At 42.9% G+C, this 16,315-nt stretch overlaps 1 protein-coding gene across 4 annotated transcripts in view; it reads left to right on the top strand.

The window, feature by feature from the left end:
- LY96 (lymphocyte antigen 96) overlaps positions 1 to 16,006 on the top strand; it is a 51,238-nt gene extending 35,232 nt beyond the window's left edge. For all 4 annotated transcript variants that reach the window (XM_062188339.1, XM_062188342.1, XM_062188340.1 and 1 more), the window contains 3 exons: positions 4,600 to 4,728; positions 15,006 to 15,058; positions 15,904 to 16,006. In XM_062188339.1, the coding sequence (XP_062044323.1) occupies positions 4,600 to 4,728; positions 15,006 to 15,058; positions 15,904 to 16,002 (281 nt within the window). In that variant the 3' untranslated portion in view covers positions 16,003 to 16,006. The remainder of the gene's footprint in view (positions 1 to 4,599; positions 4,729 to 15,005; positions 15,059 to 15,903) is intronic.
- The last annotated feature ends 309 nt before the right edge of the window (positions 16,007 to 16,315 follow it).

The following is a 16,315-nucleotide window of genomic DNA, read 5'->3' as shown; positions in this document are numbered from 1 at the left end:
ATATAGTGAGTCAGTACCAAGAGAATTATTTGGCCATTTTTTGTATAGTGCCTTGCAATTATGACCTGAGTTTCCCTAGAATATACCATAATGTCAATCAGTATAAAGTATGGGCCATATATACAGAAATGAACCCTAATTTTTTATGGCTTTATTTTTACTTAAATTCAATAAAAGCTGTAAGTATAACTGAACCAAAAATAGGTTAGGAATAGAAATTATTATTTTAAGACTTCATAGCCTTGTTAATAAATTGTTTGTGTATTATTAACTAATTAACCAAAAATAAATAAATAATAAATCTAGGTCAGAAGCCTCCCTGAAGGTTATTTCTCAAAGTTGATGAACTCAAAAACAGCTCTCTTTGAGACCATGTGACGGCCACCATGCTTCTCATTTCTTACACCTACACATTTCACATTGGTATTCCCAACTCGAGGAATGACAGAAGTGCTTCCTCATCATTACTTTTGCTCATATGTCTAACACACTCACTGTCATTTCCAAGGCCAAAGAGCTTCTCAAGATATGAACCATTGAGACGTCCATGCAAGACTTCCTTACGTGCAGTAATTAGAGACTGGAATCTTGCTTTGTTCATGCAGAGATGGAACAAGATCCTTTGTCTTGCATTGTTACCAGACACCACAGTGTCTGATACAGTCTTGTGTCCCTGTTTCTCCAGAAATTCTTTGTGAAAGCAGCTTTTCAGTTTCGGCACACAGCCTGGTGTTGGGGAAGTTCTTCAAAGTTCTTCAAAGAAGTCTATGAAGTAGGCTTGGAATTGCTATTTGAAACAGATTCAGTGGTGGTCTTCTGCACATCTTGGCATGAAAGTAGAGATATGGGAACAAATTAGGGAGGAAATTTGCTGGTATTTCAGACCCAGAGTAATGAGAGTCTGTGTTAAGGCAGTGGTGATGGAGATGAAAGGGAGGCTAGTGAGATACAGTGGTACTGGAAAACTAGTGCTGACTTGGTAATGAAGATAAGGAAATCACTTTTTTGTCTTTGGGAAGGTAACTGAGCAGTTTTTTTTTTTTTTAAGATTTATTTTATTTATTTGAAAGGCAGAGTTACAGAGAGAGGAAGAGACAGAGAGAAAGGTCTTCTATCCACTGGTTTACTCTCCAAGTAGCTGAAACGGCTGGAGCTGCGCCCATCTGAAGCCAGGAGGTTCTTCTGGGTCTCCCACGTGGGTGCAGGGGCCCAAAGACTTGGGTCATCTTCTACTGCTATCCCAGGCCATAACAAAGAACTGGATTGGAAGAGGAGCAGCCGAGACTAGAACCGGTGCCCATATGGGATGCCGGCGCTTCAGGCCAGGGCTTTAACCCATTGCACCACAGCGTGAGCCCTGCAGATTTTGAGCTGAGAAGTTGTATGCATATTTGGGACAAGTGTTTAGGATAAAGGTCAAGAGTAAAGGTGATTTGGGAATTATCACCTTATGGGATACTTAAAGCCAGAGACAGGAACCCAAAGAAAGAGGAGATGAAATAGACTGAGGTGGAGTCAGAGGATGGAAGACCAGAAGAGAGTGGTGGCACCAACTCCAAAGAGAATTCTGAGGCTGGAGCTGGCAGTTCTGTTAAACACAGCCAAGTTCAAGTTCAAGATGGAGACGCTGTGGTAAGCATTTGGTCTAGCAGTTAAGATGACACTTGAGACACTCACTTCCTGGTTCAAGTCCCAGCTTCCTGCCAGGGCACACCCTGAGAGGCAGCAGATGATGGCTCAGGTACTTGGGTCCCTGTCACCCACATGGGAGACCCAAATTGAGTTCCAGCCTCTTGACTTTGGCCTGGTCTAGCCCTGGTTGTTACAGTCATTTATGGAGTGAACCAGTGGATGGGAGATCTGTCTATGTCTCTACCTCTCTTTCAAATAAATGAAAGAGAATTTTTAATGATTGATTTATTATTTGGAAGGCAGGGAAGTGGATCAGAAGCAGAGAAGCCAGGACTCAAACCAGTGCTCTGATACGGGATGCTGGCATTGCAGGTGGCAGCTTAACTCACTACATCACAATGCCCACCCCTGAAAATGAAAAAAAAATTATCTTTCAATTATGACAACAAGTCATGGTGCACTATGAGAAGCAATGAATTGATTGGCCCTTGTCCTGACTGTTGAGGAACAGCTTTATATTTTATTCTTTTTAGTATTGTCTTTTTCTACTTAATACCATTGGTTGAACTCTTTACTTAACACAGAATTATTCTTAGGTGCTTAAATGCAATTGAAAATTGATCCCTGTTAAAAGTAAGAGTGGGAATAAAAGAGGGAGGAGATATACAGCTTGGCACATGGTCCCTCAGACTTACCTCTAAAGGTAAAGCTAAAAACCTGCCATGGGACTCAAAATTCCATTAAGTTGGCAGGTACCAATGCCATCTTTCCATCTTTTTTTTTGACAGGCAGAGTGGACAGTGAGAGATAGAGACAGAGAGAAAGGTCTTCCTTTACTGTTGGTTCACCCTCCAATGGCCGCCGCGGCTGGCACGCTGCGGCCAGCACACCGTGCTGATCCGAAGCCAGAAGCCAGGTGCTTCTCCTGGTCTCCCATGCGGGTGCAGGGCTCCAAGACTTGGGCCATCCCCCACTGCACTCCCGGGCCACAGCAGAGAGCTGGACTGGAAGAGGAGCAACCAGGACAGAACCGGTGCCCTGATCGGGACTAGAACCGAGGGTGCCGGCGCCACAGGCAGAGGATTAGCCTATTGAGCCATGGCGCTGGCCCCAATGCCATCTTACTAGTTAAAGTGATCAGTTTAAGTTCATAACTGATCATGAAGATAGGATTAAGTGTCAAAGGGATCACGTAAATAAAACCAAATATCTGCTAATAATAATGGGGAGAATTAAAAAGGAGAGAAGGATCCAATATGGGAAGCAGGCCACACAGCAGACTCATAGAATGACAAATGCCCTAAACAGCACTCAGGCCTCAGAATCAGACCTCAAGGCATTCGGATCTGTCTAAAAAGCCCATGAGAGCCTTACAGGAATGGAAATCCAAGACACTGTGAGAAAAAAAGTTACCTATATACAAGATCTCTGAGTGAGATCCTGGTGAAAGAAGGGGCCATCAAAGAAGGAGGTAACTCTCTGAAGGGAGGAAAGAACTTTCACTTTGATTATGGCCTTGTCTAAATAATGTCAGAGTCTGTGGACTCAAGAGGCTTCTATAGCCTTGGCAGCTCATGACAAGAGCCACGGGTGATCACTGACATCATAAATAAGAGTGTCAATTGTTAAATCAACAACGGGAGTCACTGTGCACTTGCTCCCCATGTAGGATCTCTGTCCTTAATGTGTTGTACTATGAGAATTAACAGTAAAACCAGGCCGGTGCCGCAGTTCAATAGGCTAATCCTCCACCTGCGGCACCGGCACACCAGATTTTAGTCCCGGTCGGGGTGCTGGATTCTGTCCCTGTTGCCCCTCTTCCAGGCCAGCTCTCTGCTATGGCCCGGTAGTACAGTGGAGGATGGCCCAAGTCCTTGGGTCCTGCACCCGCATGGGAGACCAGGAGAAGCACCTGGCTCTTGGCTTCAGATCAGCGTGGTGTGCTGGCCGCAGCACGCCAGCCGCGGCAGCCATTGGAGGGTGAACCAACGGCAAAAAGGAAGACCTTTCTCTCTGTCTCTATTTCTCTCACTGTCCACTCTGCCTGTCAAAAAACAAAACAAAACAGTAAAACTAGTCTTCAAACAGTACTTTATACTTTGTGTGTCTGTGGGTGTAAACTGTTGAAATCTTTACTTAGTATAGAGTTGATCTTCTGTATATAAAGACAATTAAAAATGAATCTTAATGAAGAATGGGATGGGAGAGGGAGTAGGAGGTGGGATGGCAGTGGGGGTGGGAGGGCAGGTATGGGGGGGAAGAACTGCTATATTCCTAAAGCTGTACTTATGAAATGTATATTTATTAAATAAAATATTTCTGTTAAAAAAAGAAAAAAGTCTCAGTGACCTTATTAACAAAATATTTTCAGTGAGGTAGTGATCACAATAATTTCTTTCATTATAAAATGATTGTGCATCTTTTCCATTTGGGCCAGCTAAGTAATCTGGAAGAGTTCAGAAAATGCAATGTCTTGAAGTTTCCTTGTTAATTGATAATAGATCATGAGAGAATTTTTTAAAAAGCCATACATTTCATTTTTCATCAAAAGATTCAATTTTATTCTCCAAGAAATCTTCTATCAAAGCTAAAAATGTTGACGTGGGTTGATTGTCCTCACTTCCTTTATCTTCTTTTGAATTTTCTAGCAGAACTGTGACTACAATTGGAAATTTTATGTTTTCATTTGATAATTTTCTCAAGTTACAAATTTTCTTCTATTTTAGGCATAGCATACATAGTTGTTACTGTGAAACATTTTCTTTGATTGCAATCTACTGGACTTCTTGGAATTTCAGTTTTCTCATCTGCAGAACCAGGATAACAATACCTGCCTTATGGGTAGTTGTAATGATGAAATGAAAGTATTCAGAAAAAGCACAGGGCATATTTTAAGTTTATAACAAATATTTTTCTGTATAAATGGGTGTCTTCTTTGGGGGCCAATGAAATTTTTTTCTATTTAAGGGAGAGACATGAATCAATTATATTTTAATCTCTACATATCTTTCAACTCCATGGATTTGCCAAAGCGCAAAGAAGTTATCTGCAAAGGATCTGATGATGTGTATTCTTTCTGCAGAGCTCTGAAGGGAGGTAAGCATTCAGTGCCTGCTACTTTTGGAATAGAAAACAATTCTTTATAAGCAAGCTGTACAAATTAGATACACCAAAAACCTGAAGTTTTTTTTTTCTGATAATAATTCTTCATTTCCATCTAAACGTTTGCTTTTAGCAATTTACTTATTTTTTTTTTTTAAGATTATTCATTTGAAATAGTTACACAGAGAAAGAAGGAGAGGCAGAAAGAGAGAGAAAGAGAGAGAGTCTTCCATCTGCTTGTTCACTTCCCAATTGAAGGCAATGGCTGGAGCTTCGCTGATCCGAAGCTAAGATCCTGGAGCTTCCTCCCGGTCTCCCAAGCAGGGGCAGGGGCCTGAGGACTTGGGCCATCTTCTACTGCTTTCCCAGGCCAGAGCCGAAAGCTGGATTGGAAGTGGAGCAGCCAGGACACAAACTGGCACCCATATGGGATGTTGGCACTGCAGGCGGTGGCTTTACCTACTATGCCACAGTGCTGGCCCCACTTTAGCAGTTTATGCAACAGTTTACAATTATGTTTCTAAATTGTTATTAGCATAACAGTCACATAAGCACATTTGAAGGGATATTAAAATTTTTGCCTTTTTCCAATGAGTATTTTACATATTTACCTGTAGTTATGGATCTCTTTCTCTAAACATTATTTTTTTATTTTTCATAGAAGTTCACTGGCATTTTCTATATGACCACACAATGTTTTTTTCTTTTTTTGTTATTTTTTTAAAGGCAGAGATACAGAGAAAGAGGGATAGAGAGATAGCTTCCACATGCTGGTTCATTCCCCATATGGCCCCAACGGGGCTCGGACTGGGCCCGGCCAAAGCCAGGAGCCAGGAGCCTCAAATGGGTCCCACACGTAGGTACAGGGTCCCAAGCACCTGGGCCACCCTCTGCTGCTTTTCCCAGGTGCATTAGCAGGGAGCTGGATCAGAAGTGGAGCAGCTGGGACTTGAATTGGCACCCATGTGGGATGCCAGCACTGCAGGTGGAGGCTTAACCTTCTGTGCCACAGCACCGGCCCCTACAATGTTTTCTTTAATGTCATCCCTTCATCGTTTTCTGCCCTGGATTTTTTACAGAATCCAAATTCAGAGTTTAGGAACTGAAAGGTAACTTAATGCAAACTCACAAATTTTTCCTTAATAATTTAAAAAAATTATTTGTTTACTTGAAAGACAGAGTTAGAGAGAGAGATAGAGAGAGATTTTTCCATCTGCTAGTTCACTCCCCAAATGGCTGCAATGGCTGGAGATGAGCTGATCTGAAACCAGGAGCCAGGATATTCTTCTGGATCTCCCACACGAGTGTAGGGGCCCAAGCACTTGGGCCATCTTCCACTGCTTTCTCAGACCATAACAGAGAGCTGGATTGGAAGAGGAGCAGCCTGGTCTCAAACTGGTGCCCATGGGGGTTGCTTGTGACTTAGGAACAGACTTAACCTGCTGTGCCACAATGTTGGCCCTATTTTTTCCCTTTTTAAAAATTTGTTTATTCATTTCTTTGAATTGCTTCTACCTATAGTTTAGTAATCAGGGTATAACTATAATACAGTGAAACATTTTCCCTAATGGGTATGCCCTAGTATACTTAATCATCTTCCTATTGGACATTTATTTTCCTTTTTTCTATGTATTTTTACTATTATAAATAATATGATACAAATATACTTATATATAGTTTTTCCAATATTTTAGTTTTAAATATTATTCTATCTGGGAGAAGAGTTAAGGATAACTCCTAGAAAGATTTATGGCATTAAATGGTTTGCATGTTTGTGGTTTTATTTACATAATGCCAAATTACTTTTCTTGGGATTGTACTAGTTTATTATTATTATTATTTTAAATGAGATGAAGTGATTTTTTTAAAAGATTTATTTATTTATTTGAAAGTCAGAGTTACACAGAGAGAGGAGAGGCAGAGAGAGAGGTCTTCCATCCAGTGGTTCACTCCTCAATTGGCCATAATAGCCAGAGCTGCGCCGATCCAAAGCCAGGAGCCAGGAGCTTCTTCTGAGTCTCCTGTGCGGGTGCAGGGGCCGAAGAACTTGGACCATCTTCTACTGTTTCCCAGGCCACAGCAGAGAGCTGAATTGGAAGTGGAGCGCCCATATGGGATGCCAGCGCTTCAGGCCAGGGTGTTAACCCACTGTGCCACAGCGCCAGCCCCTAGTTTATTATTTTTAAAATATTTATTTGTATATTTATTGGAAAGGCAGAGTGATAGGGTTGGTGCAGGAGACACAGAGAGAGACAAACTGAGAGAGAAATCTTCCATCTACTGGCTCACTCCTCAGATGGCTGCAACAACTGGGGCTGGGCCAGGCAGAAGCCTAGCATCACAATGCTGCTCTAATAGACATTTTTTAAACTTAAAAATTCACTATTTATGTTTTGTTTATTTTTATGACAGATGTTGTCCAACAATATGACCTTGAGAGTGTTAGCTAACCTCTTGCAGCATCATTTTCCTTATCTGTAAAATGGAGAGAGTGAAGCCCTCTTACATGGGTAGTGAATGTGTGTAAAAAAGCTAACTATAGTGCTCAGATTAGGAATGTGGCTGTTTCTGGTTATATTTTAGTTTTTAAATATTATTTATTTATTTGAAAGGCACAGTTACAAAGTGGGGTGAGGAGGGGAGGTCCATCTTTTATCCGCTGGTTATTCCCCAAATGGCCACAAAGACCAGAGCTGGGCTAATATGAAGCCAGGAGCCAGGAGCTTCTTCTGGGTCTCCCATGTGGGTTCAGGGACCCAAGCAGTTGTGCCGTCTTCTGCCACTTTCCCAGGTACATTAGCAAGGAGCTAGATTGGAAGTAGAGTAGCCAGATGCCCATATGGGATGCAAGTGCTACAAGTGGCAGCTTTATCTGATATAGCACAGTTTTGGCCCCTGCTATTCTGCCTAAGGAGGCTGACACCTGTTCAGTAATGCATCCTGGATCATTTGGAGAACTAAAAAGAGAGCAGCCCTTGCCTCTTAAACCACACACTTTTCACTGTGCCATGCTTTTTCTTTGGGAAAAATACTCTTGGAAGATTATCATTAAAAAAAGTACATTTATTTTGTACAATTGTTTTACAGTTATATCACATAATCTCAGTGGGATTATGATTACCTTTTTACTAAATTTTCAAAGTTTACTTTCTTGAGATCTAAGATTTTTGTCAGACCCAGCCTGGTCTCTGCCTGCTTCTTCTCTTGCCATCTTTTCCTTCTACAAATATGCAGGGATATTTTAAAAAGTCCATGGAGGAGCCGGCACTGTGGTATAGCAGGTAAAGCTGCCCCTATAGTGCCAGAATCCCATATGGGTGCCAGTTTGAGTCCTGGCTGCTCCACTTTCAGTCCAGCTCTCTGCTGTGGCCTAGGAAAGCAGTGGAAGATGACCCAAGTCCTTGTACCCCTGTGCCTATGGGGGAGACCTGGCTTGTGGCTTCGGATTGGTGCAGCTCTGCTTGTTGCAGCCATCTGGAGAGTGAACTAACGGATAGAAGACCTCTCTCTCTCTCTCTTTGCCTCTGTGTAACTTTGCCTTTCAAATAAATAATTAAATCTTTACAAAGAAAAAAAAAAGGCTGTGGAAGGGGCCAGCATTGTGGTGTATTGTGTTAAGCCACAACCTGTGATGGCAGCATCCCATATGGGCACCTGTTCATGTCCCAGCTGCTCCACTTCTGATCCATCTCCATGCTAATGGCCTGCGAAAGCAGCAGAAGATGCCATAAGTGGTTGGGTCCCTGCTACCCACCTGGGAGACCCAAAAGAAACTTTTGACTCCTGGCTGTGGCTTGGCCCAGCCCTGGCTGTTGTGGTCATTTGGAGGAGTGAACCAGCAGATGGAAGATGTTTCTCTGTCTCTCCCTCTCTCTCTGTAGCTCTTCTGTTTAAATAAATAAATAGATAGATAAATAAGTCTTTAAAAAAAGTTTGTGGAAAATGGAATTATAAGATTATGCATATTTTCCATGCACCGTTTGAAAACCCCTTGGATTTTGAACCTTATTGGAGCAAATCATGATTTGGATTCTCATGATCTGAAGTTGGGTGGTAGGACCTTCCTCAGAATATCTCCCTGTCCTGGGGAAGGTCACCTCTGGAACAAAATTTACAATGAACTATAAACAGTGCTGATACAAGTACATGCTATTAATTTTAATTGTACATTTATCAACTAACTGTGGCAAGAAAACTCAAATAAGTCTTCCTAGAGTATTTTATTAGAGCCTGAATCCAAGAACGTCGGAGAGTGAGGTGGAAGAACATTCCCTGGAGAGGATATGGCGCAGGCAAACGTCTAGCCACGAAAGGGTGTGGTGTAATTGGAGAGCGGTTTTTGTAGCTGGAGCTGAAGTGCTTGTGGGGAACTGCTGCATTTGAGCCTAGAAAAGGGGGCAGAAGGAGCAAGGAAGTCACACGTAAAATATTGGCCTGTACCCTACCATCAGTTGGGAGGGAAGACCCACCGAGATTTCCATTTCTGCAGAAAACTAGTGTCCACATGGAAGGGGTGGAGATTGGCCGAGGCAGAAAACTTGGGTGGAAGAAGAGCAGCCAGATGGCGTTTGTGAACCCATGAGGGCTGAGCAAAGATGGTGGTCCCGGGAGCAGACAGATGGAGACAGAAGAAAGTGCACTGGAAACAAGAGCTGGCGGGACATTTCCAACTGATCTGATGTGGCAGGCAGGCAAAGATGAGGTAAACTCAAGCACCACTTCAGGGCTGGGGATGTGTGGAGCTGCTACTGGCCCAGGCAGTGCATACAAAGGAAGGGACTGATTTTAAAGAGCAAGATAACAACTTCTGGTCTATGTGTGTTTTGAGCTCAAGGTAATTTTGGAACATTCAAATAAACACGTCCATCTGGCAACTGCGTATGTGGGCCTAGAGCGGAGGACATTCTGATTTAAGAAGCATGGCTGTATCAAGAGACCCTTGAAGCCTGAGAGTCAAATTTGCAAGTACCATACATATCTAGTTTAAAAATAACTTTTGTTGCTGGTACAAAAATCATACATCTTTAGGATGTGATATTTAGAAAATATGCATGAGCAAAAATAAAAGTTAGCCATAATGTTACCACTTTTTTTGTTACCCCTTTTTATAAACACACACATATCTGTTCCTTGCAAAAACACATTTATTTATTTATTTTTTAGAGAAAGGTTTATTGTCAGGTGGGGAAAGCCCGACAGGCCCCGGGGAGAGAGGGCGAGAGGGTAAGAGAGAGGAGGAGAGCATAAGAGAGATCAAAAGAGCACGTGTTTGGAAACAGCTCCTGTTAAACCTTTGCTGGGGCAGGGAAGTAGGAGCAGCGAATCGCATTAGAGTGGTGGTTGGGCCAGGGGCCTTAGGACCAAAGCCTACTGTACATTGTGGCAATGGGGCCAGTGCCTAAGACGGCATCCAAGGCATAGATCGCACCACAGATAAGACTGCACCATTTTACTAACATTCCCCCTTTTTGAAAAACAAATTTATTAATAAGGAGATATTTCAAAGCATGCTTTTTTATTTTTTAAAATTTGACAGGTAGAGTTATAGACAGTGAGAGAGAGAGAGAGACAGAGAGAAAGGTCCTCCTGTTGGTTCACTCCCCAAATGGCCGCCACAGCTGGAGCTATGCTGATCTGAAGCCAGGAGCCAGGTGCTTCTTCCTGGTCTCCCATGTGGGTGCAGGGGCCCAAGCACTTGGGCCATCCTCCACTGCCCTCCCAGGCCACAGCAGAGAGCTGGACTGGAAGAGGAGCAACTGGGACTAGAACCCGGCGCTAATATGGGATGCCGGTGCCACAGGCAGAGGACCAGCCAAGTGAGCCTCAGTGCCGGCCTCCAAAGCATGCTTTTAAAAAAAGTTTTTAATTTATTTGAAAGGTAGTGACAGAGGGAGAGAGAAAGTGAGAAACAGAAAGAGAGAGAGAGAGAGAATGAAAGAGAGAGAGAGATCATCCATCCACTGTTCACTCCCCAAATGTGTACAACAGCCAGGGATGGGTCAGGCTGAAGCCAGGAGCCCTGAACTCAATCTGGGTGTCCCATGTGAGTGATAAGAGCCAAGTACTTAAGCAATCACCTGCTGCCTCCCAGGGTGTGCATTAACAGGAAGCTGGAATCAGAAGCAGAGCAGAGACTCCAGGCACTCTGATATGGGATGCGGGCACCTCAGGAAGCGTATAAGTCCCTATGCTAAATACATTCCCCATCTTAAACTTAACAAGTCTGTTAGACCTGTTGCCAGGATCTTATGAGGGCTGTGATGTAACAAAATACCACAAACTGGGTGGCTTAGAACAGCAGAGGTTTATAGTCTCATAGCTCTGGAGGACAGAGTGTGAAATCAAGGTGGCAGCATGGCCATGCTCCCTGGTCATGTGACTGTTCACCCACACACACTCCACCACCCCCACATGCCCAGCCAGTGGAGCTGCCTGATCTTGGATTTGAATCTCCAAACTGTGAGCTACGTAAATCTTTTCTCTTTGTAAGGTCAGTTTTCTCAAATATTTTGTGTAGTAACTGTTTCATGCCTGGGGACCTTCTCTTCTTTCCAAACTTTCTGACTCTGGCTTGTACTGGTTTCTTCTGATCAGTTCAAGGCCCCTTCTGGGTAAAACCATCAGATACAAACTGTGATTTCAATGATTCTGCCTTGGAGTTAACTACTCTGCTATTTTTATTTAAAACTGGTAAAGTACACTAAAAAGATCTAAATGAAGTAAAGAAATACAGTAAACATAACAAGAAAAATGAAATAAGATCATATTTGTGGTTAATGCTATCAGGAAACCAGCAGACTAATTAAACAGACCTTATTATTACTGCATTAAGTTCATAAAATACATAATATTTATATTAAAGTAATAGCTATCACTATGATAATATTAATTATTATCAGTATAATATTAACAATGGTATCATGTTAACATTACCATAACAATTATTATTCACAATATGGGAAAGGAGAAGGAATAACATTAAGTATTATAATAAGTAGAATGTGGTGTTAATAACATTAATGCTGTATCGCAGGCAATGCTCAGAGTACTTAACATGTATTCATGTAGCCCTTATAATAATCCTGTGATGTGGGTGTTATTACCTATCATCATTTTATTGAAACAAAGAGAAACCAAGTGATTTGCCCAAGCTTGCAAATGAGTAACTAGTACTGCCTTCCTCCTTAGTGAATCTCTTCCATTGTAGATTACATTTGTTTTTTATTTTTATTTTTATTTTTTATTTTTTGACAGGCAGAGTGGACAGTGAGAGAGAGAGACAGAGAGAAAGGTCTTCCTTTGCCGTTGGTTCACCCTCCAATGGCCGCCATGGCCGGCGCGCTGCGGCCGGCGTACCGCGCTGATCCGATGGCAGGAGCCAGGTGCTTCTCCTGGTCTCCCATGGGGTGCAGGGCCCAAGCACTTGGGCCATCCTCCACTGCACTCCCTGGCCACAGCAGAGAGCTGGCCTGGAAGAGGGGCAACCGGGACAGAATCCTGCGCCCCAACCAGGACTAGAACCCGGTGTGCCGGCGCCGCAAGGCAGAGGATTAGCCTAGTGAGCCGCGGCGCCAGCCCCATTGTAGATTACATTTGTAACGGTTTCTTTACCATTACAAAATCTGTCCCCAGCAGATTTCAGCTCTTTGAAGGAAGGGATATGTTGTACTATCCATTATCTCTCTAGCCCATAGGTTTGTAGTAGACTTTTTCTTTTCTTTCTTTTTTTTTTCTTTTTAAGATTTATTTATTTATTTGAAAGAGCTACAGAGAGAGAGGAGGAGAGGTAGAGACAGAGAGAGAGGTCTTCCATCCGCTGGTTCACTCCCCATTTGGCCGCAATGGCCGGAGCTATGCCAATCTGAAGCCAGGAGCCAGGAGCTTCCTCCAGGTCTCCTCTGTGGGTGTGGGGGCCCAAGGACTTGGGCCATCTTCCACTGCTTTCCTAGGCCATAGCAGAGAGCTGGACAGAAGTGGAGCAGCTAGGTCTTGAACCAGCGCCCATATGGGATCCCGGCGCTTCAGGCCAGGGCGTTAATGCGCTGCACCACAGTGCCAACCCCTGTAGTAGACTTTCAGTGAATATCTGTTGGACTATCATATTTTAGAATTGGATTGGCCTTGAATCACACATCATAAGATCATGTAGATAAGACTGCACTAAGTTCAAGAAAGAATGTGTTAGCACTCTCAATAAGGACACATTCAGAAGTAAATAAAGAAATGTTTATTTGTGAGAATAGAAATTTAAATGTAGGAGCTGGCATTGTGGTACAGCAGGTTAAGCCACCACCTGTGATACTGGCATTCCATGTGGGAGTGCTGGTTTGAGTTCTGGCTGCTTTGCTTCCAATCCAGCTTCCTGCTCTTGTGCCTAAGAAAGTAGTAGAAGATGGCCCAAGTGCTTGGACCCTTTCCACCCACGTGGGCATCCTGGATGGAGCGCCATGTTCCTGGCTTTGTCTGGCCCAGCCTGGGCCATTTTTTTTTTTTTTAGATTTATTATTTATTTGAAAGTCATAGTTACACAGAGAGAAAAGGAGAGGCAGACAGAGAGAGAGAGAGATCTTCCATCTGCTAGCTCACTCTCCAGATGGCCACAACAGCCAGAGCTGTGCTGATCTGAAGCCAGGAGCTGGGAGCTTCTTCCAGGTCTCCCGTGCGGGTGCAGGGGCCCAAGGACATGGGCTATCTTCCACTGCTTTCTGCCTGGGCCATTTTGAACACTTGGGGAGTGAACCAACGGATAGAAGATATCTTTGTCTCTGACTCTGTCTCTCTCTCAACACTCTGCCTTTCAAATAAATAAAATAAATCTTAAATAGAAAACACATGCAAATATAATCTATTCATTTACTATTAAGGAATGTCTTCAGCCAGTTCAGAGAACAATAATTACTTTAGTTTTGTATTTGTCTCTTATTAAAAGCAAGCATTTTTGGTTACTATTGCTTTGTTTGATATTCAAAGCATTTCTATTTTTCTATTCCTAGCTGCCTAAGTTCACTACTTTGTTGTTTCTGACTAGCTACTCTTCTTCCTGCACCATAGATTATGCAGGGTCAGGCCAATGGCTGTGCATGTGAATAGTGGCTAAACTATTTTTTTTTTTTTTTGACAGGCAGAGTGGACAGTGAGAGAGAGACAGAGAGAAAGGTCTTCCTTTGCCGTTGGTTCACCCTCCAATGGCCGCCGCGTTAGGCGCGCTGAGGCCGGCGCACCGCGCTGATCCAAAGGCAGGAGCCAGGTGCTTCTCCTGGTCTCCCATGGGGTGCAGGGCCCAAGCACTTGGGCCATCCTCCACTCCACTCCCTGGCCACAGCAGAGAGCTGGCCTGGAAGAGGGGCAACCGGGACAGGATCAGTGCCCCGACCGGGACTAGAACCCGGTGTGCCGGTGCCGCAAGGCGGAGGATTAGCCTAGTGAGCCACGGCGCCGGCCAATAGTGGCTAAACTCTTAGTCAGGCTTCTCAGGGGGTGTGATTGGAAGGACTTTCAGTATTCTGGCTGCCTCTGAAATGTCTCTTCCACTTTTAGGAAGATTCTTCTCTATTATACCTAGCTAAATGTGTAGCAATATCTCTGAAAGCTACAGTTTAAAATGCACATGTCCTTGTTTAACTTGGAATGAAGCATATTAGCACTAGCCTTTTCATCTTTCTTTAATTTTTTTTTGATGGGCAGAGTTAGACAGTGAGAGAGAGAAAGAGAGAAAAGTCTTCCTTTTTCCGTTGGTTCACCCCCCAAATGGCCACTATGGTCAGTATGCTTTGGCTGACGTGCTGCGCCGATCCAAAGCCAGGAGCCAAGTGCTTCCTCCTGGTCTCCCATGTGGGTGCAGGGCCCAAGCACTTGGGCTGTCCTCCACTGCCTTCCTGGGCCACAGCAGAGAGCTGGACTGGAAGAGGAGCAACCAGGACAGGATCCGGCACCCCAACAGGGACTAGAACCTGGGGTGCCGGCGCCACAGGCAGAGGATTAGCTAAGTGAGCCTCGGCACCAGCCTCATGTTTTATTTGTTATTGAGATCAGTGGCCTTAAGAATTTTGCATCCTCTAAGGGATGAGATATGGACTGATATGGAAAGAGGCTTTGGGACACAGAGGAAGCCATAGAAGGATAGTCAGCAGGGTATATGGCTGATCATTTCTCTACAGTTTTGCTTGGGAGTACCTCTGTTAGTACTGAATGTCCCCCAATAAAGTTGCAATTCTATACTAGCCCCCAAAATCACTGAATGATAACCAATAACATTTTGTATTCGTTTACAGAGACTGTGAATACAACAGTACCATTTTCCTTCAAGGGCATACGGCTTTCTAAGGTATTATTCAAGACTTATTTTATACTTCCTTAACCTTTTGCAGTAACAGATGTGTTAAGAACGTGAAAAAAGCACGTCACATCTTCTAAAAATAGTGTTTCAGATTAAGACATTTGAGAATGTTTTTCACTTTTATTGATATTAGCTATTTTGGTATTTCTTCTTTCTATAGAATATGAAGAAAATGCACAAAAGATAGCTCATTTTCATTTTATTTTCTCCCTCTAACATACAGAGCTAAAAGTAATAACAATGCAAATTGTTAATCTGTTGAATGGTCTTCCCATGAAGGCAACAGGCAATCAGTGCCTGAGGTCAGTAACTCCCTATAGTTACTGTTCATTTAATATACAATATATTATAAAATTACATAGGAGAATAAAAATCACAAATATCACAGATTTGTTTTTGTTCAACATTTTTCTTGGGAATTTAGCCTGGACATTCCCACCTTTGTAAAAATAACTTCTGTTGTAATCCTAGGTATTTGTGTTTTGTACTTAGCAATGAAATTTTACATGTGTCACTTTTGGTGACTATTTTAAAATAAATTTTAGTAATGCATATTCTTTAGTTATGTTGTTACAAATGATTCTAGCATTTGGAAACCTCTTAAGCTAAGTTTTTAGAAATTATAAAAAAATCATCTTATAATTGGAAAATAAATGGACTGTATGTTCACTGAGGTCAAAGGCATGCAATATTTCATCTTATCGGATAATTAGAAAGTGCTGATGAGCTCATTTTAAATGAATTTCTGGTAGTAAGAACATTTCTCATAGAAGGCTTTGAAACAATACCACCTAACATTTTGTATTATTTCTATTTCTGTTTCCTCATTTCAGGGACAATACAGATGTGTTGTAGAAGCCATAGCTGGGAGTGCTGAAGAAATGATCTTTTGCTTGAATTTTACTATCATACACAACCCACGTGTCAATTAGAATAAATGGGTCCTATTTTTGTTTTTCAAAGGTGTTGTTGTTTTAACGGTATCTGGGGTTTGTTTTAATCAGGTGTGGTCAGATATGAAAACATGAGAATGACTGCATAGAGGAGGAAGTTTATACTCATCTATTCCTGGAAGCAGGAGGTGTGGTACATCACACAGAGCCACCCAGGCAAGCACCAGGGTCAGTCAGGTGGTGGAGGGAGGGGGGAAAATACAGTGAGATCTCTCATTTTGTTTTCCATGGGTATAGATAGGCCAGGCAGGGACAGCAGTTTAAGGTGGACTAGTTTGGCCGGCGCTGTGGC

The sequence above is a fragment of the Lepus europaeus genome, chromosome 4 (assembly GCF_033115175.1).
Source record: "Lepus europaeus isolate LE1 chromosome 4, mLepTim1.pri, whole genome shotgun sequence".
In the NCBI taxonomy this organism is placed as follows: domain Eukaryota; kingdom Metazoa; phylum Chordata; class Mammalia; order Lagomorpha; family Leporidae; genus Lepus; species Lepus europaeus.
This window is presented reverse-complemented; position numbering and strand designations above follow the sequence as displayed.